This window comes from Pezoporus flaviventris, unplaced genomic scaffold, assembly GCF_033815535.1.
Source record: "Pezoporus flaviventris isolate CSIRO_AGI_PZ_B2104156 unplaced genomic scaffold, CSIRO_AGI_Pfla_v1 ptg000009l, whole genome shotgun sequence".
NCBI classification, from domain to species: Eukaryota; Metazoa; Chordata; class Aves; order Psittaciformes; family Psittacidae; genus Pezoporus; species Pezoporus flaviventris.
In genome coordinates this window covers 2,964,608-2,985,142 of record NW_026892557.1, presented here as the reverse complement: position 1 = coordinate 2,985,142, position 20,535 = coordinate 2,964,608, and the positions used below count along the sequence as shown (strand labels likewise).

The following is a 20,535-nucleotide window of genomic DNA, read 5'->3' as shown; positions in this document are numbered from 1 at the left end:
GAGGAGGAGGGGACCAACAACCCCCAGGCCTCCTTTCTGCTATGCTACAGCCCCACAACACCAGCCAGGAACAAGGGGCAGTGTTAAAGATGCTGTTGGTACAGGGGTGATGGACCCCTGGTTCCCCAATCAGAGTCACGCTGCGTCCCACCACAGTGATGAAGGGCAGGATGTGGGATGCAGCCAAGCAGTAAAGCACTGAGGATTCTTCCAGCACAGAAAGGAGAAGGGTGACTTGTGCGAGCAGGAGTAACCTGGGGCAATGCAGTGCTTGGCAAGGATGAGTTTCCTATTCGGCACATAGAAAGAAACCTTCAGAGCTGCTTAAAGTATCCCAGACCTTCTTATCCCTTTATAAAGATGCATCAGTTGGTTGTGTTTGCACTCAGAAACACTCCTTTCAGTGCTATACAGCAAATGAATCCCACTAAGCTCTCCCTACAGAGCTGAAGTGAGGCTGATGCTGTAACACTGGGTTATAGCAGCACAAACCCACAGTAAGGTGCTTGCGCAGCATGGCATGGCATTCCCCACACCTCCTGGGGGGAAAAGAAGGTAAACCAGAGGATGGGCTTTCCTAGAGAGATGGAAATAAGCAATTCCATGTTGGTTGAGGAGAAATCCTTCTTGTCCTGCAACACCTCACTCAGCAAACTGTGCACGTGCCATAGAGCGAGGCTGCGGTTGGCTTCACGATGCTTCCATACTGAACTATTAGAGTTCACATCTTCATTAAAAGCTGTTCTACACAGGCCTGGCTGCATAGAAATCATTTCTCAAGCCCGACACAGCTGCAACAACCTCCTTTGCTGGTTCTGGTCTGGTTCCATTCAAATCCCATCAGAAGGCTCATTAGATCAAGCATAGCCCCAAGGGAGTGCATTAAACAAACACACCCTGCAGATCCATGTGGTTCTACACACAGGTAAATGTTTCCCTTTTCCTAAAGCAATTAGCATCATGACAGCCAACTGTGCCAGTGCACATCATCTAACATCCCCCAAGACTCCTGCAAGCAACCTGAACACAAACAAACCCATTCCTAACTCAGCAGCCCCATTTCCATAGCAGGTACACCAGTCCTCTGGGGTCCAACATTGACAGAAACCAGCTTCTCTCCATTCTATGCTTTACAGAGCATTTTCCTAACGGATCTCACACTCCAATGGGAATGGTTAATAATGTCTCTGAGAAAGTACACATCTGATTTGCACCGAATTCCAGTAGAATCGTGCAACAGTTAGGGTTGGAAAGGACCTTAAGACCATCCAAGGTCAAATCCAGGTGTCTAACGTGCTCATTTGAAGAGTCCAACTATGGCACAACCCAAGTTCCCAGCACCAGCAGCCAGCTCAAAGCAAACAAGGTGTTTATGCAGCAATTATGGCCTGTTTCCTCCAGTGCTTAAGGGACAGCATAAGAAATGGGGACTATTTTATACCCTCATAGTAGAGAACGTACAGCTATGATTTAGCCAGTCCCGCCGCCCTTCTGCAGGCTGTACCACTACTGCTTCCGCAATACCAGTGTGAAACAGCCTTGGCTGCAATGGAAACTTCAGCCCACACCTCTGCCTATTAGGTGATGACCTCCATGAACAGCAAAGCAGGGCTGCTTTGATCTGCAGAGCAGCACGTACCCAGCGCTCCCCTGTACCACGTTCAGAGAGGGGTTAATTCACCACCCACATCTGGCTCAAAACTCATGCTACATACAGTCACAACGGCTCCACATGCAGCTCTTCGCAAGAGCTTGTCCACAGATGGCACTTGCAAGACAGTGGGTTTGGTGGCTAAGATCAGCTTTATCACTGTCGTTTAACCCCACTTCCATTCCCATCCCTGGAGACCTGGAGGAAGGAGGCTGCGCAGACCCATACATCCTGGGGGAGAGGGTGGCTTTTGCTGCAACGGGATGCTGACAGTACACATAGAAACCCCAGGGACAGCAGTAAAAGCACTCCAGGAGCTCCTTCAGGCAGGCCCTACAATAACAGAGGCAGACAACACCCTGCTGGCAGGCAGCTGGTGCAGCATTTACCGGCTCTGGAGCCTCAGCTGGCATTAACTGTTAATGAAGATCACCTCACATCTGGCCCGTCTCCCTGATGCCAGGTTCCACACTCATTCACTCCCTATGATTCAGGCCCTCGATTCCAGTTACTCCAGTCCATGCTTGCCGTCGGCCCATCTTCCCCTCTTCACGTGTGCCCCACTCATTCACCTTCTCCCCATCTCCCTGCTGAAAGCAGCACCGCATTCATGATCTGTCACAGTCTCTTAGCAAAGAGTTTCCAGGCGGGTGCCTAACGCAATGATTTTGCCTATGAAATCAGGCAGCTTGTTTCTCAGAACAGAGAAACCAGAACAGAAAGAGGGAAACAGGACAAACGCCATGAAAAAGTGCTGTCACAGAGATAGTAAGGCTGCTGCCTGGGATGGATGCACAGGCAAACACATCATCCAGAGGACCCTGCATCTCTCTGTAGTCCCGGGGTCTCTGCTTTGCAAGGGTTCACTCTGCTTTAAGGTAAAACTGCTAAAATCAGCTTTTTGACTGATGCTCTTTCCACTTCAGGAAACAGACCCCAGCCTTTTCTCATCTAATGCTAATACAAAGCAAAGCACACAGCTACAGCACATCCTCCTCCATCTCTGGAGCCAGCGACTGGCCGCTTAACCACGGAGATGCGGCAGCTTCTCCATCCAAGGCAGCACTGCTCCAGCTACGTGCAGGAGCAACATTCTCCTTCACTACCATATAGCCAAGACACAGTCTGCACTGATGAAGGTGTAGCCAAGCCCTCCTCTGAGCTGCCTTCAGGTTCAAAGCCTGCAGAGACAAGTGACCCCTCATTCAAACGTGTTTCTACACCTTAACTCCCTTTATAGCACGGTCACGATGAGGAGCAAAGCCCCACTGTGACAGAGGCTGCAGAAAGCCCTCAAAGAGTGGCCCCTCAATGGGACCTCGCAATGTGAAGTGTGGGGAGAAGAACATGGGAGAGGTCAGGAGGAGCATGGCTTGGCAAAGGGAGACCAGGAATGGGATGGGTGCTCTGTGGATGCTTTTCACTCTGTGTTAAGGAAGAACTTTACAGACAAAAGCTCACGTTCCTACAGAAGGAGAAAGGAATAAGAAGAGCTAAAAGACTCATTCATATATTCCCTTTTGACCCAAACAAGCACTTGCCAAGGAGGAGGCTGCGCCACAAAGCACCTCAGCTGAGTACCCACCTATAGACTGTGCTCTGCGGATGCTCTTTGTCCCAGCCACACACAGCAGCCACGGACAAGGACACAGCTGCTGCAGAACAGGCTGTCAGCACGTCTCTCCTGCGTCCACATGCAGCTCCTTGCAGGAAACCCTGCTGACAGCTCAGCAAGGGCCTTTGGCACACAAGCTGCCCCATTCCTGGCACTTGCTTAGGGACACATCTGCTACAATGGCATTTCTGATGGGGTATTTCAGCTCTAGTTCCAGGGAAGAAGAGGAAGAGCAGGTCTGAAGGGGTGGACAGCTCATGGGAGATGCTGATTTCACAGCTTCCAGCAGCCAAGGTTAGTGCAGGCTATACCCAACTGGCTGCAGAGCCTGATCTCCTCCTGCACACCCATTAAGCCAGAGCTCTTCCTATCACATTGACTTCCTCACAGCCCATTCCACACTGCCCCTATGGAAAACCTCTTTCCCCATCATGTCTTGCACCCCACAGATAAAGCCTCTGTAGTGACAAGGAAAGGAAGCCACGGACCAAATTAAGATCCAGGACACAGGCAGACATCATCTGCAGGCAAACAGGAGGGCATGCCCCATGGGACTGGGGCAAACAGCAAGGCACCAGAGCACGAGTGTGTGACCTTCAGCCACAGCGTGAAGATGAGCTGCGTTACATGGGTGCACATAAAGGATGTGAAAGAGACTGGCAGCTGCCTGCTGTCCCCTCCTCATCTCATAGAGCATCCACTGCCCGTGCTGCAGTACCCACCTCTTCACCCTGCCACTGCAAGGGGCTTGTGCACGTGTACAAGAGATGAGAGGGATTATGAAGGTCGACCATCACTCACGGCCCATCATTTTGGCCTAGAGCTCTGGTCCTTGGAGCATCAGCTTGTGAAAACTCAAGCACTTTCATTGCTCGAGCTCTCCCCTTGCCAAAAAGACTTCCTGAAACAACATCCTAACACCCAGCGTGCTTCCATTCCAACCACCTGCTTTGTCTTTGGCTCGTGCAGCCAGGAGAGTGTATCCAAAGGGTGCAAAGTGAGCATTAGTGCTGGTACAGGGGGCATTTCCCATACACCATCAGGAAGTCTAACTGACCATTACACTCTGCCACAGATCAGTGCAAAGTGGAGTGTCTATTTGCCTTTATGCTTGGGTATTCTCACACCTACATTGCCTTGTGGCTATCACATGGAGCATGACTTACCGTAGCCACAAAAGGCTATAGGACGCTGTCAAACTCAAGTGGTCCTTTCTAGCCACAGGATGGGATGCTGCAAACTAAGACCTGAAGGCAGGAAGGAAGGAGGAGTTGCCCGAGAGCTTGGCCTCCCACCACAAATGCAAACTTGCATCTTTGCTTCCAAAATAAGACATTACATGCTCTTGGTTGGGTGCGAGAGCTCCTTCTTTAGAGCATCGCAGTTCTCGATCATAGAATCAACTGGGCTTCATCGTGGCTGAAGTAGATGGGCCATTTCCAGACCAAGTCTAGTCAAATCCCAAAGACACTACTGCAAACCCAGCTGCTACCTCAGCACATGGCTTTTGCACATGGTGCACCAAGGGAGAGGACAGGAAGCACAGCACAAGACCAAAACCAGGGATAAAAAGACACGGGTTTTGCCTCGCAGCTCTCAGTTTCCATGGAATGGGAGAGGCAGAGCTAGCTTTATCAGGCCAATGTGCTTTCAACACCCAGCTCCACTCACCTGCACCAGCAGGAAACAGGGAGCTGGGGCTCTTCCAGGTTGCCCGGAAGGATTTACACCCATGTTCTCTCAATTAAAACAAGGTGTAGCAAAGTCCCTGGGGCTGTTTTGAGCACAGAAGCCACAAAGGAGTGTGAGGGTGTTATTTCCAGCTGCAGTGTTCATATTGACTGATTTATTTCTCCAAATCAAACTTGTATTTGAATCATTCTTTGCTGTCTAAGGGCTATTGCACCATTCGTGCCCCTACAAACACCGAGTTACACTTTAGCCTCACCAAAAGAAGGCCTTACCAAGTAGCTCCAAAAGGTCTAATAGTGGGAGAAATCTCTTCTGGGACTCCCTCCATTCATAAATGATGTTGAGGTCCTTTCCAACCCTAACTATTCTATGATCCTATGGCGGTTCAGTGGCCTAAATGGCACAAATAAAGCAAGTTAAATTGCAAACCCACCAGCCAGACAGTTGGAGCGTTACAAATACCTATCACCAGCCAGCACCGAGACCAGCCCAGCTGCTGCCTGACGGACAGGCTTCCTCCTGGAGCAGAACAGGATCTGTTTAGCTGCTTTGCTATGATCCAGTGAAGCAGAACACACCCAAAGAAGAGACCAGAAAGGGAGAAGGCAACACGAGAGAACAGCTTTACGATGAGGCTTGTGCCAAAGCCTTGGGATGCTCTAGAGATACAAGGGGACGTGAACCACCAACAGGCTGCTGCAGCTTCCACCATCCAAATCCCTGCAGAGAGCTGCAGACCAGCCCACACCCTCTGCACACCCATGGAAGGAAGGAGGGAAGGAAGGAAGGAAAACCCAAGGCATGCTCCACATTACACTCCATGGCAAAGAGCCATAGCCACTTGCACAACGATCCCAACGCATTTAACAACCTCAAACACAGCCTCAGACAGCCCAGTTCCTGCCCTGGATCCATTCCCTGTGTTTTCAGCAGACGGGATTGCTTTCTTCACACACGCACTTGCTGTTTTGCCTCCTGGCCTGGTGAACGCATCCCTCCCCTACTCTAACAGACCCTTTCCCATACAGCTCCCTGTACAGTTCATACCCTATATATAACCCTCATTGCTTCGCAAACACTTCTGACTCAATATTGTCGTTTCAGGCAGCGTGTAAGGAGCTACACAAGTCCAACACCTTCAAATTACAGCCCTCCAACACAGGCACAGCTAGTTATCAGCGCAGGGAAGCATGCTCGGCTAGGGACGCGGCAAGGCGAGCGAGGAGATAAGCGAGTGCCCTCGTTAGCAATGCAATGTTAACAGCAACCCCAGATAAAAATCTAATGCCGGCACAAAAATCACACACTGCTCGCAGCAGGGAGAACCTCTCCCAGGCTGCAGTCAGCACCAAAAGCCTCCCCAGTAATCACATTAACAGTAATCATAGTAATCACACAAACGAAACTGCTAACGCACCATTCTGCAGTGCTGAAGCCAGCACAAGGAGAAGGTTACCATCAGCCCTGCGCTGCAGAAGGGTGTTTTCCACTGGAGAATCTTGCTCTTCTGCACAGGATCTGGTTCATGAGCACTATTAATCACTACTCCCACCCCTAACAGCACCCACTGCTCTCCGACCCTTAGGAGCTCCCATCCTCCTATCGCACAAGTGGAAGCTTGCTGTGCCACCTCAGTGACAGAGGTGACATCCAGGCCTTCTCCCCTTTGCCGCGTTCCCACTCTGAAATATCAGCTTTGTTAAAAATAGAAGCTAGACACACAGAGAGCACACATCCTACCTCACCATAACTGGTCAAGGCTCTGGACCCGGTAGAGTAGGTGAAGAGATGCGTTAGCCCACAGAAATCACAGGGCAGCTCAAAAGGCAGCGAGGCCCGTAGGATATGGGAGGTGGGGAAAGCTTGCTCTAGGATGTAGAAGGCAGTTTGCTGCTCGACAGCAACATTCCAGCCTGCAGCAGCCGTCAGGAGGATTGGCCAAGGTGGTGGAGCCTGGGAAGTTTCAAGCGAAGAAGTGACAGCTTTGGGTTATTTACCCCAAAGCAGCTCTAACGTGGAAGGGAGCAGGGGTGGAGAGACGAAGAGGAAGTCCTCTCGTTCTGTTATCAGTGCGAAGCCAGCAGCTGTGAACTGAGTGTTGAGAAGGGGACCAGGGAGGGTAACCACCACCACCACCACCACCACCACCACCACCACCACCACCACACGCGCATGGTACGTGATGACATCCATCTGACAGCCCAAGGCTAAAGAGAAAGGAAAGCGAAGGGCTAACGGGCAAAGTGAGGTATTCCATGGGGCTCCTGGTTCTGAACAGTGCTTCCTACACAAGCTTCCTCCTCCGTGCCAAGCAGCAAGAGAGGTTCGTGCTCCAGGCCTGCAATGGAGCAGCCATCAGCGCAGCTATGGGTGGAGAGCATCAGCTCGTAGGTCCCTGTTCTGCTCCTCTTGGCGACAGCACCATCATGGGATGCTTTGGGCCAGACCCCAAAACATCGCTGCATCCCTGTTGCTTTTTGGGGTTCCCAATTTCAGCTTTAAAAGCAGCCCCTTTGGCTCCGACTCGCTTCCTCTGCCCTCCAAGGCAGCGTTCATACCCCTTCCTTCAGACGTGCACCTTATCTCTGTGTGCTATGAGCTCTTTGGGGAAGCACACTCTGCTCTGCGTGTGAAACAGCACGTACTGGTGAGCCCCACAGCCAACTGTACCTCAAGGAGAAGCGTTTCTACACAGCCCTTTTGATCCCTCTCTCTGGACAGTCGACAGGAGTGCATAAACCACATCGCTATAAGGCACCCAAGTCAGAGTCCAGTCCCCTTCTGCAGGCAGGGAGAGAAACAGTCACTTCCTGAGGGTGATGCAGAACAGAACCCAGCTCTCTCCCCTCGCTAGACAGGGACACTCAGTCACCCACTGCAGGTGCCTGCAGTTAAACAGCCCAAGCACCTCGGCACGTCCAGATTCGGGGTTTAACATACAGTGATAGCAAGGTTACAGGGAGAGAGAACCTCTTCTTACACAGGATGATATAACTGGAGAACACAGACAAGCTTTCAGGCACACAGACCTTGCATCAGGCCACGCCTGGGCAGGAAGAACTTGGGTTCCCAGCCCTGAAAGAAGCCAAAAGCTGCTGTGACAAAGGACAACTCCACTACTGCAAATAGAGCCCAAACCCACCACTGATCTCCCTATCTTGGCTTCGCAAGCAAGGCAGGAGGAATGCTCCTGGCAGTGTTGGAGCAACCTGCTCGAGTGGAAGGTGCCCATGGCAGGGGGTTGGGACTGGATGAGCTTTAAGATCCCTTCCAACCCAAACCATTCCCTGACTCTAAGACCACAGCACCCAGCCCTGATCACGACGTCCCAACCACCGCATGACTGGCCAAATAGCTCACTCCTGCCTCATTCTTTCACATCCTTGCCTCACCAGCTTGATGGAAACAAGAGCTGGGAAGGCTGTCCTCCTGTGGTCTGGCAAACAGCTCGCCATCCATCAATCAAGGTATTAAATAGCTGGGAATGCGGCTGCCTCTGCAATCCTGAGTATTGAGTCCATTATCCCACAGACACTTAGGACAATTACGGTTGCTTTGCGGCTAGCCTTTAATGTGCCAACAGAGCAGCTGAGCCACAGAGGAGATTAGAGATCAGCAACAGGCTCAGCCACAGAGCAGAGCCTGGGCTCACTGCAGGGAGCTCGGGAATGCCGGGAAGGACTGGGACCCGATGGGAACAGAGCTCTGTGTGCTCTTAGGGGCTGTTCCCAGGAGCTAAAGGAGGCAGAAATGCCCTTGCTCTCAAGAAGGATGCTCACTTTTCCAAGCAGGAAAAGCTCACAGCTCCAAAGGGAGACTGGGAGCAACTCAGCGGTGTAATTCCTGCTAATGGAGCCCTCCAGCAGTGCCAAGCTTGCCCTGAGTGCAGCACAGGTTTTCTACTGTGATCACCCTCACGAGGCAAACTCTCCTGAAGACACTCAGCAAAATATCCAAGGAATATAACCGCATCCTATCTGTGTGTGTGTGTGTGTGTCATCATTCCAGGGCTGAAAGCAACACTGGAAAACAAGCCGTGATCCGTCAAGGAAGAGCTGAACTGGCAATCAAGAGCATCAGCGATTTCACAACCAAACCAGGGCTTTCCTTTGTTTACTGCCAGCACTTCCCTGGGCTTTAAAGTACCAGTTTCCTTCTGGATACTCATTTTCCCTCCGCTCATGCAGGCAGACAGCACTACCCGCCAATGGTCAGACACTGGAGATGCCAGAGATAACAGCTGCGATGATACAGCAGAAAGAAGTCGGTTACACCATGTCTTGTCACAACATGTATGGCCTCATGCCTCCAGATACACGGCCCACAGAGCTCTGCTGTCACCGTGGCCTTGGAGATCTGCACTAGAAGCACTCTCAGTCATGTCTAAACTGTGTCAGTCCCATAGACACAGACCAGGCTCTCACTCCCTTCCTTTGTGAATGGGGTATGCAATAGCAAAGCCTGTGTGTTGAAAGCCTGCATCTTCATGAAATGGTTTGGATTGAAGGGACCTTAAGGATAATCCAGCTCCAACCCCTGCCACGGGCAGGGACCCCTTCCACTAGAGCAGCTTGCTCCAAGCCCCTGTGTCCAACCTGGCCTTGAACACTGCCAGGGATGGGGCAGCCACAGCTTCCCTGTGCACCTTCATCCATCCCTTCACGCAGGAAGGTGTTCAGTGCACCAAGGAGCGAGCACAAATAGCTGTGTGCCTTTACATTGGAGTCACCACCCAAACACCCATGCACAAGTGACAAGGGCTGGATGCCGCAGTGCCCGCTGACCGCTTGTGGGAGGCTCATCACATACGAGGGACCGTATGCAAAGAGCTTCTGCTTGTCCCAGCATCACAGCTGGCTGCTTTCATCTGAAAAACACAACTAGGGGGAATTCCAGCCCGTTTCTGCTCGTCTGAAGACCCTGAACTCTGTGGCTTATGTCCAGCTTTGCTAACCACCACCGAGAGGAGATGCACCGCATCCCCCTGCTTCAACAGGTCATGAGTAACACCAAACCAGGCAGTTCCAACCCAGACAAACTCTTCAGAACCATGCCCCCTCACTAAACAGCACGTGTTGGAGTACACCAGGTCCTCGTGCTTTGACCACAGAGATGAGAACACCGAAAGTTTCCATTGCTTCAAAGCCACAGCAGAAATAACTACAGACACCCCCAGAGCGGGACTGAAACTGGTCCGAGGCGCAGATGGCAGCAGGCAGTGGGGTTGGTTCAACACAGAGCATTGCTACTGCAGCACATCCCTCCCTTGCATAGGCTGGAATGAGCCCTAAGGATGCACCTGGGAGTGGGAGCTGCAGCCCCTAGGGCAGGTTATGACCAAAGGGCAAGGGACAAGCTTGCAGTGCACGTTGTGTGCCTGATGTCTGGCCAAGGGAAGGCTGGAGAGGAGGAGTTCAGCTCAATGCCAGCCAATGTGCAGGCGCAGCAATGGCCCATAGGGCAGTGGTCACACCTCAGTGCCCCCCAGCAGCCCCTGACCCCAGTGTCACAAAGGGTTGATGTAAGTTCCTTTGTTCCATCTGGTGGTTAGAAAGCTTTGAAAGCTGCATGGAGGACGCATGTGGTGCTCCCATGCTCATCTCTGATGGGCAGGGACACCTTCCACTAGAGCAGCTTGCTCCAAGCCCCATCCAACCTGGCCTTGAGCACTGCCAGGGATGGGGTAGCCACAGCCTCTCCATCCCTGGAAGAATAATGCTTAACCATTCAGAGCTGGTCTATGGCAAAACAAAGGTGCTCCACTCAGCCAGGAGCAGAACAACTCGGCATGAGGATGTGCCAAGGGCAGACAAACCCTGACCCATTCTCGTGGGCACAGAGGAAAACCAAACCCAGCCCCCAGGGTCCTTCCTCATTGCGCAGGTTCCTCTCCAAGTCCCACAGTGAAATCGATCGGGCCATGAGGAAGCAAGGCAAGAGCAGAGCCTGGTGGACAGCACCTCGGCTTCCCTCCCACTTGGCACTAGGGCCAGGAGGAGGAGAGGAGATTCCTTGTGCATCGCCCCTGCCACAGCAGCATCCCGAGCCCACAGCATCACGTGCACCCAGAAACTCTCAGCTTTCAGGATTATCTAACCTAGGGAGCTAAATAAAACCAAGGGGGGCTATTTCGGACCTGGGCAGGGTGACAAGACAAGAATATAGCCCAGAGCAGGCCCATGTCCCCTTTGAAGAGTCGCCAAGGCTATTTTTTACCTAGATACATCACGAAGAATGGGAGAGGGGAAGAAATACCACGGTTATATTTAGGGTTTAACCAGTGGCAGGGCTCGTCGCGCTTCTTCGAGAGGAGACGGGTGGAAATGCTTCAGGAGGGTGGGAGGAAGAAGGGGAACAACGAACCAACCAACCGAGCTACCCCCCAAAACCCAGCCCAAGGACAAACATAGCCCTGGGGGCTCCCTTTCATGGCAGGGATGCTGCTCATGGGAGTGAAGGGGGGGTTTTAGTTGGTCTGAAACGAAATCCTTGTCACCTTCCCACCCTCTGCACATCCCCATGGCCAAAGAACACGTCCCAAGGGATGGGTTCTCCTCTGTCCATGGCAGGTATTCACGGTTACCCCAACCCTGAGCCTGGCCAAGCATCTGGATCCCTGTGTCATATGTGCCCAGTGTGACAGGGTGAGGAGCTGAGTCCTGGCCTATGAGTAACCTCATGGCTACCCTGGGGGTAGCATCTAGCAATGAGCCCCAGCACAATGGCTGGTGATAGTGCCAATTGCTCATACCCCTGTCATTGCAACCAGGTCTTTCCCATAGTTTCTCCAATGGGAATCACTCTAAAACGACTTCAAAAGCTCACTGGAAAAGGGGGGGAAGTTGTACATTGCCACCTCCTGTTTGTGTCCCTTTTGAAGGCAGGTTGTTTTGTGAGCTCAGCCACTGCCTTTAAACACCCTTTTGGTGCCCACAGTGCTCCTCAAACCCACCTCCGTGTCAAGGCAGAGAGCCCAAGCTGCTCAACCCTTGGTATCTCGTGCCCTCACAGAAACAAACTGCACCCCAGAAGGTGAGGAAGGAGGAGATGGGAATTGCAACGTGGGATGGGAAGGGGGCCTGGAGGATGAGCCACCCTGGATTGAGCCTGAAATGTAAGTGAGAAATTAAATCATCCTTTCATAGCACCCACAGGAGATGAGCAGACGGCAAAAAATCATGGTACCATCCAGATACATCTCATGACTGTATCCTGGGAACGGGAGGTATTTCCAGACCTTATTATCCCTAAGGTTCTTGCTCTGATGGGTAGGAAAAAGGGAGGGATGGGGTTGCACAAAAGACCCTTGTGCATCATCAGCACAGATGCCTTCTCCACAGAGACACCAAGGCATGAAGATTGCCTGGACCATAGGGGGAAACTGAGAGCTCAGCCTGCCCCAGCCTGGCAGTGGGGGACGCTGCTGAAGATGCTATAAACCCGCACAGCAGCCCCATCCATCTCCATGCATGAGAAGGGACCACATGGAGGGGGACCCTGAGACTGCAGGTGCCTTTACCCCAGGTCAGCGAGCACACATCCATGCTCATGTTTCCCTTGGGAAGGCCAAGGGACACCAGCCACAGCGAGCACAGGCTGGGAACCACCCCCAGCACAGGACACCTTGCTCACAGGCAGGCTCCTCTCCTGATAACACAATCAGGAGGGCTGCAGCCCAGCTCCCCCAGGGCTGCTTTTGACACCAAAGCCCTGCAAGGAGCAAGATAAACTGCATCGCTCCTTGTTGGGAGAGGCTTCCCCAGCCCTGAGCCCTCACAAGGGGCACTGTAGGGAATGCTGTGATTCCCCTGCATATCCCACGGCAGCACCCATGGCATGGGATGTGCGCCCACAGCCACGTCTGGACTGGGTGACCTCCTCTTTAAGGCACTTATTAGGGAACCTGCTCGCTGCAGAGCTCATTTGTCTCACAGACAGGGTCCATGGATGCCCCAGAGCACAGCTTGAGGGGACAGACAGAGCAGAAGGGCTGCGGCTGCAGGATGGAGACACTGACACTTTGAAACGCTCATCATTAACAACCATGAGGCCACTTCAAAGAACAAGGCAGGGGGCTGGAACTGGATGAGCTTTAAGGTCCCTTCCAACCCAAACCAGGCTGGGATTCTGCGGCTCCCAGAACAACTGAGATGCTTTCACTGCAGCTGGATCACAGCAACACCCTTTCCACATGGACCTGCCTGTGACAGCATCTGCTACAGGAGAGCAGCAGCTCAGGAGATGCTGAAGGGCACATCCCCAAGCGTCCCCCTCAATCCCTGCGAGCAGGCAGAGCTCTTTGGAGACCATTACTGACACAAGCAGCAGCAGGAGCTATTTGCAGCAAGCACTGCATATACAGGAAGCACACAGTTCCGGATTTCCAGCTTGGTTTAATGCGAAGAATTTCCTCCTTCCCTTCAGACCCATGCAGGAAGCCTGCAAACAAACCGGCCCCAGCACCTGATTAGACCCCATCCTACGCACGCTTCCTGGACCATGCAATTGGGCTGCGGGAGCTGCTTTCCATCCCTCCCCACCACTCACGTCATGAAGCAGCAAGCGCAGCTCTGCCCAAGCCACTGCTTTAGGTCAAGGCAGGGAAAAGCCATAGAATAAACCCATTCCTACCGCAGGAGAAGGATTAATGCTTGAAGAAGTGAAGCCTTTGGAGTGCTTCTCCCTAACACGCACCCCAGAGGGTATGGGCCTGGGTTTAGCTTGGAAATAGGTGTTAACTTGAGTCATCATTTTGGGATGGAAACCCAAACACCAGCATTTGGGAAGTAAGCTTTTAGGTGCCCTGATTCCCAAATGGCTCACTACAGTGCAATGGTGGGAGGGCAGACACCACAAGGATGCTATGGGGATAGGTAATGAAAGATGGTAGGTGCTAAACCAGCGATCCACTTGGGGAAGAAAAGCTCCCAGCTCTGTTTTCTCCACTCATAGCACCCTTTGAAGAGGGACCTGGTTTGCTCATGGAGTGATGAAGGTGATGGGCACCAGGGATAAAGGAACCCTTTGGCTCGTGAAAGCCAAGGAATAAGCCAAAGAACACAAACTTTCCCTCTAACTGCCTTGAGTGGCCTCAATGAGAGCTCCAGTACAGAGCGGTCAATGTGAAAAGCCTGGAAAAGCCTTGGGAGCATGGGAAAAGCTCCATGAGAGCAGAGGGAAGCTCCAGCGCCCACCTTTTTGCATACCCAGAAGCATCTCCATCCGGATGACACAGAAGCCTGGTTTCCCATGGTGATTCTGTTCCCCTTTCCAAGGAGCAGCGTGGCTCCAGGCACACTTCTGCTGGGACCCCACCACATGCCATAGCCAGGGAGCCATCCCTGGGGATGCAGCTCATGCACTGGGATCCAGCATGTGGAAGGCTGCTCAGCTCCGTGCCGAGCGAGACCCGGATACCTGGGAGCATCCATCCGGATACTGCTGCTTCACTGGCACAGCTCCACTGCAGCACAAAGCCCCAGTTCATCCATCAGGTGCCTCCGAGGAGCATCATCTCCTAGAAACCCAGGGAACTGGAACCCTGCTGGAAGCAGCTCCGGTAGCACCCAGCCACAAAGGAAACTCACCCTGGATATAGCTCCGGAGGAGCAGGGAGGCTGGCTTCCCTTCTGCGTGCTTCCCTTACCCAGACAGGGAGGAATTCTCCTTGGCAGCCCGCAGAAGAGATACAGCTGCATCCCAGAAATGGGTTCCAGGGCTGAGAGTGATTCAGTTGCCTCGGCACTATAATGGGAGCGGCTCACACTGCCTTGGGAAGCCAGAGGATGCTGGAAAATCACTGAGGGCCTCAGCCGAACGCCTCTCCTTAGGCAAGGCAATTTCCCTCTTTGAGCTAGGGCATTAACCATTCTTATTCCCTCACTGAATTTATGGATTCCATGACCTGCAGTAAGGAACAAGCCCTAGCTGGGAATAAACAGTAGGCTGGGGCTTGGAATTGAAGTGTAATTTAAGCTGCTAATGTCCTCATCCTCATTTATCGTAGTAAAGCCTAACGAAGCAGCACCAGGAGCTCATTCCACTGCATTTCCCATCTCTTCGCCCCCCACTTGTCCGTTTGCAAGCATTTGAGCTCTGAATCCCCCACCCTGCTACTAACACAGCCTGTGCCCAAAGGCATCTTCATACAGGTACCAGAGAGAAAAAGCAGGGAGCACCTGAGGTGAGATTCAGGGGCAGCAATGGCAAAGGTTGGAAGCAAAAGGCACCAGCTTCCCTTGCTGGGAAGCTCTCATTCCATGAGCAAATCACTTCAGAGGGCCAGGGTGGGAATCCAAGCTGCTGCTGGGAGCTTATACCTTGGGATCTGTGCTTCAGAGACACAGCAGCCACAGGCTTGGTCCACGATCATCCTGGTCCCAGTCCGAAGCTCTGGCCCTGAGGAATATCCAAGATGCCAAAACACTGACCTGGTTTTGCTTCCTGGACCAGAAATTAGCACCTCCCCGCCGCCACCCAAGCTGCCAAAGCAAGCAGCTACTGCAAACACTCCAGGTTAATATTTACACTGGGATTCAGCACACGAAGCGTGTGTTTTCCCACTGGGAAAGAGTGGGGAAGGTGTCACTGCAGCTGATGCGCAAGGTGGGACATCGAGCGAGGTTTAAGGATACAGCTGGGTGTATTCGATGCCTTGGATGCACACAATGCAGCCTGCACAAGCATCGTGAAGAAAGCACATGCAGGACTTTGGGCATCCCCAACTTGGAAGTGATGCTGGAGCAGCCACAGGGGTGGGAAGTGGTGGCTGCTCCAGCCCTGCTTATGCTTGTGATTACAACAGACCCACAGCTGCAAAGGGAACCACCCACAATGTGCCATAAACTCGGTGCTGACAAAGTGGCTCAGCTGAGCAGCGAAGGAGATGTTAGAGGGGATGAGCTGAATGCAAGGGGAATGTTGTCAAACCAACTCGCTCAGCTTTGTATGTGGGGTATCACTCAGCAGCTCTTTGTCAGGTCTGCTACACAAGCATCTCACCACAGTATCTTCACCATTATCCTGCTTATTCATTGTCCTGAAAGCTGCAAACTTGGTCTCTGTGCTCCCTTCCTTAGGCAGTTTCACCTTTTCAGTGCCGTAAGAGGCTACCTTGTGTTTCACTCTCCTGGACAGGAGGGATGCAGGGCAGCATCTCTCCAGCCCGCTTTGATGCGGGACCACTGTGACCATACCCCTCAGCACTCAATCCTGCTGAATTCGGAGGCACAACCAGGCTCTGGAAGCTGGAATTTACTCATTTCCTCCACGCTTTCCCTTCCTCCCAACCACAGCATCCCAGGAAACTGCAAAGAACAAACCTGCCCTGCAAAGGGCAATGCACGAGTCAGTGCTGCAGGCACCGTGCAGCTCCTGTCTAGGAAAAGAAACAAGGGGTTTGGGCCTTGCAGGGTCCATCCCTTGTGAGGGATCCCTTGAACCTCCTAACTCTCCATCAGCACAAGTCATGGTCTCAGTAGATCCATCTGAACATGCTTTGAGCCAGAGGGAGAGCAGGCAAAGGAGAAGGATGCCATACAGTAGCATCCTACACGTAGCTAGGCAAGAGAAGAAAGGCTGGAGCCAAGCCAGTCCTGCCCCAACGTGAGGAAAAAGACCTGAGCCACATTAAAGGACCAGGAGCAGCAAATCCAGTGCACAGATGGAAAGGATGGGAGCAATCAGCAACCCTTTGGCTGCCTCCAGCAGGCCCAACAGGGAGCAGTTAGCAAGGTATGGGCAGCGTGGACAAATATTGACTTGCCTGCAGGCATAGAGAGCAGTGCCAGAGCTGAGAACGGAAGCCATGGGCCCCACATCCCAGCCTTCTGCTTTCTACTCCATCACCCATCAGTGAGTGTTTCGCAATCACAAGGCATCACCGTTGCCTCTTCCTAAACCTCTTCCGCATGCTTCGAGCCAGACAGCCACAAAACACAGCTCGGCTCTCGCACAGGGACACGCAGCCCGTGCTGGAGGGCAAAGAGATACCCAAACCACCATCAACCGACCACGGCATTGAGGGAATAGGCAAGAGGAGAGCACGGAGCGTGTTGAGGAGGTGGCTGTGGGAACAGCGCTCACAACCTGCCCTGTTGGGTGCTGCACCGACACCAAACAAGCCCTCCCAGTGCCGTAAGCGATCCTGTGTCCCCGCTGAAGCGGTTGTCAGCTGGACGGCTGCTCCCAACCACCACCCTCCTGCGGCTCTTCAGAACACACTTGACACCCAACAGCAAAAAAAGCCTTTCCAGGTCACCTTAAGGCACCAAAACACAGACCACAGAACCCCCAAAGCATCTCTTAGGAAGCCCTTCCGCAGCATGGCACGGGGAGCTGTGCATCCTGAGCAAACAGGGATGGGAAGAACCCATCCACCAGCTATTTACCCCTTTGGAAGCCATCACAGAGAAAGAGGAACCCAGGAAGGACCACGTCCTTTCCAAGCCTCACCACTCTATGTCCCCAAGTCACACATGCTCCTGCCTCTATCGAGGCTGAAGCTTTGTAACCAACAACACACCGCATGTGCTGAAGTGTCCTTTCATCAGCTCGCAGCCCACAAAACGCATTTCAAGCAAGTTTTAAAGCTCGGTCCCGTTCTCACATCCCCTCTTACCATCTTTAACTACTAAGAGAAGCCCAGAGAAGCTGCGGCTGCCCCATCCCTGGCAGTGTTCGAGGCCAGGTTGGACACAGAGGCTTGGAGCAAGCTGCTCTAGCAGGAGGTGTCCCTGCCCGGGGCAGGGTCCCTTCCAACCCAAACCCACCTGTGACCCTAAGACCAGATGCTTTAAGGCAGCACCAAGCAGGGACCGGCTCCGGCAGGGAACCGCGGGCAGGGGCTCAGCTGCATCCCAAGGCGCTGGGTCACGGAGCCCCGAACCTGCTAGGTCCGGAGCAGGTCGGAGCCGCAGCCGGTACCGGAGGACGCGGTGTGCGGTGGCCGCGGGCCGGGCCCGGCTCTCAGCCCTTACCTGCGGGAGGTCATGGCTCCGAGCTGAGCTCCGCTCCCGGCCCCGCACCGACTGCCCGCAGCACCGCACCCCGCGGGGCGCTGGGCCCCGGCCGCCGGGGAAACCCCTCCCAGTGACGCGAGGGAATCCCCGCCCTCCGCTCCGCTCCGCCCCGTCGGGACCCGGGCGCGGCCCCGCTGCCCTCCGTGGGGCCGGGTCCTTTCCTCTTCATCCCCCTCCCGCCCTCATCCCGTGCCCCACAGCGCCCCGGGGTGATACCGGTGGTGGTGGCTTCAGGCGGCGCTCGGTACCCAAACGCTATCGAACTGTGGGAGGGCGACAGGAGACGTGGAGAGGGGCTTGGGACAAGGGATGTAGGGACAGGGTAAGGGAATGGCTTTAACCTGCCAGAGGGGAGACTGAGGTGAGCTCTTAGGCAGAAGCTCTTCCCTGTGAGGGTGCTGAGGCGCTGGCACAGGGTGCCCAGAGAAGCTGTGGCTGCCCCATCCCTGGCAGTGTTCAAGGCCGGGTTGGACACAGGGGCTTGGAGCAAGCTGCTCCAGTGGAAGGGGTCCCTGCCCGTGGCAGGAACTGGATGAGCTTTAAGGTCCCTTCAACCCAAACCAGTCTGGGATGCTCTGATGATGCTATGAAAGGCTGAGGGAGCTGTTGTCTGTTCAGCCTGGGGAAAAGAAGGCTCAGGGGAGACCTTGTCTCCATGTTCCAGTCTTTAAAGCGTGGCCATAAAGAAGATTGAGACTCCCTTTTTACAAGGACATGGAAAAGGCAAGGCCTGATGGGCACAAGTTACTGCTGGGGAGATTCCAGACACAAGAGGAAGACATTTCCCAATGAGAACAACCATTGGAATCACCTCCTGACGGAAGTGGTGACTCCCCAGCGTTGGGCACTGTTAAACTGGGCTGGACAGGGTGCTGGGACATCTAACCCAAGGTTGGACCAAATGATCCTTGAGGTCCCTTCCAAGTCAGTGTTGGCTTTTAGTGCTGGGTTCACAAGGCCTTGAGGGCCGTGCTGCCAAGAGAATGGAGCAGCCAGCAGACACTGAGCTCCTGAGCCTGGTGAGGCTAAGCCACATTTGCTCTTATCCCTGGATACCCTCAGCTCAGGGCACCCGATGGAGTCGGGAAGGAACAGTGTCCCCAGGGCATTGCTCTCATCCCAGTGTCTATGGCAATACAGGGATCAGGTATGCTATAGGCGTGCTGTACCCTTTATACACCTAGGGCACATTTGCCCACGTGAGGTGTAAATTCAGAGGCCTCCAACAAACTCATGTCAAATCCATGCTGCTTCCCAGAAAAGCCAGAAATTAACCCAAAGAAATGCCCTGAATCTGGCACCTTTCATGAATGCTGGGTGAGAAAACCAAGCCAGCTGTCCAGAGAGAAAACCAGGATGCAGCCAGAGAGCCCCCCCCCGCTCCAGTCTACCCATAGGGGCAAAAATAGCATATATATAACTATAATAAGACTCAGCAAATTCCATGTCTATTCGGGGAATACCCAGCGAGCTGGCAGCAGGAGCCAGCTCAGATCTCTGCATAGCTGTCCTGCGTGCCACCGGATTGCTCACAGGGCAACGAGGACCACAGAGGCCAAATAGCAACCCTGATAACAATGACCCCTGTCCTCTCCTTCTTCTTTTCCCCTGCCACTGAGGCTCCCAGTGTCCTTCTGCACTGAGGCTCCATTGTGAGAGCCCAGACTGGGGTTTCTCTGTGTGCTTGTCTCATTTGGCTGGGGGGGAACAAGACCCTTTCTCAGGGCAGTGGATGCTGTTCAGCCTCATGGTTAAAGACAGGTCAAAAGGAAACCTCTGGAATAGAGCTCCCCACTTCCTGCAAGTTACTGGTTTCGAGGCTGTGCAATGGGTGAAAATGGTCATGGAATGGGTTGTGTTGGAAGGGACCTTAAAGCTCATTTAGTTCCATAGGGGATGGGGCTCCCCAAAGAAGCTGTGGCTGCCCCATCCCTGTCAGTGTTCAAGGCCAGGTTGGACACAGGGGCTTGGAGCAAGCTGCTCTAGTGGAAGGTGTCCCTGCTCATGGTAATGGGTTGGAGCTGGATGAGCTTTAAGGTCCTTTCCAACCCAAACCATTCCATGATCCTATGATCCTCCTGAAGGCTCAGCTCAGTAGAGTGGTTTCAGAACGGAGCTTACCCCACACTGAAGCTCCTTGGCACGGAGCTGGGGTTCGCTGCTCCCAAAGACAAGGGATAGAGAGCAAGCTGAGGATGCGCAACCATCCAACCCCAACTGCCTTCTCCTTGAAGACACCTCCTCTCTTTGCTCCCAGCAAGCCCAGATGGGACCACCACGCTCGGTGCACACACAGCGTGTTCCTGATGGCGCTGAGCAGAAGAGGGGCCGCTGACAGCATGGCCAGGCTGTTCCCCTGAGTCACACTTGCTGCCTGCCCCGGCGTGCCCTCCGTGTGGCTCCTGCGCTCCTTTCCTTCCTCTTTCCTTTCCCAATGGCTGTTTCAAGCCTGCAGTGAAATCCCCATGCAGCTGCCAGCGCTTTTCCCTCCTGGCCAAGACAACGATGGCTTTTTCTCCCTGCTGCTTTGCAGCAAGCTGGCAAGAGGCACTGGCTTT

The 20,535-nt window shown here is 53.5% G+C and overlaps 1 protein-coding gene across 1 annotated transcript in view; it reads right to left on the bottom strand.

Moving 5' to 3' along the window:
- LOC133267696 (tyrosine-protein phosphatase non-receptor type 11-like) overlaps nucleotides 1-18,087 on the bottom strand; it is a 40,493-nt gene extending 22,406 nt beyond the window's left edge. The window contains exon 1 of the mRNA XM_061450176.1: nucleotides 17,936-18,087. Within this exon, the coding sequence (XP_061306160.1) occupies nucleotides 17,936-17,949 (14 nt within the window). The 5' untranslated portion in view covers nucleotides 17,950-18,087. The remainder of the gene's footprint in view (nucleotides 1-17,935) is intronic.
- Between the last annotated feature and the right edge of the window lie 2,448 nt (nucleotides 18,088-20,535).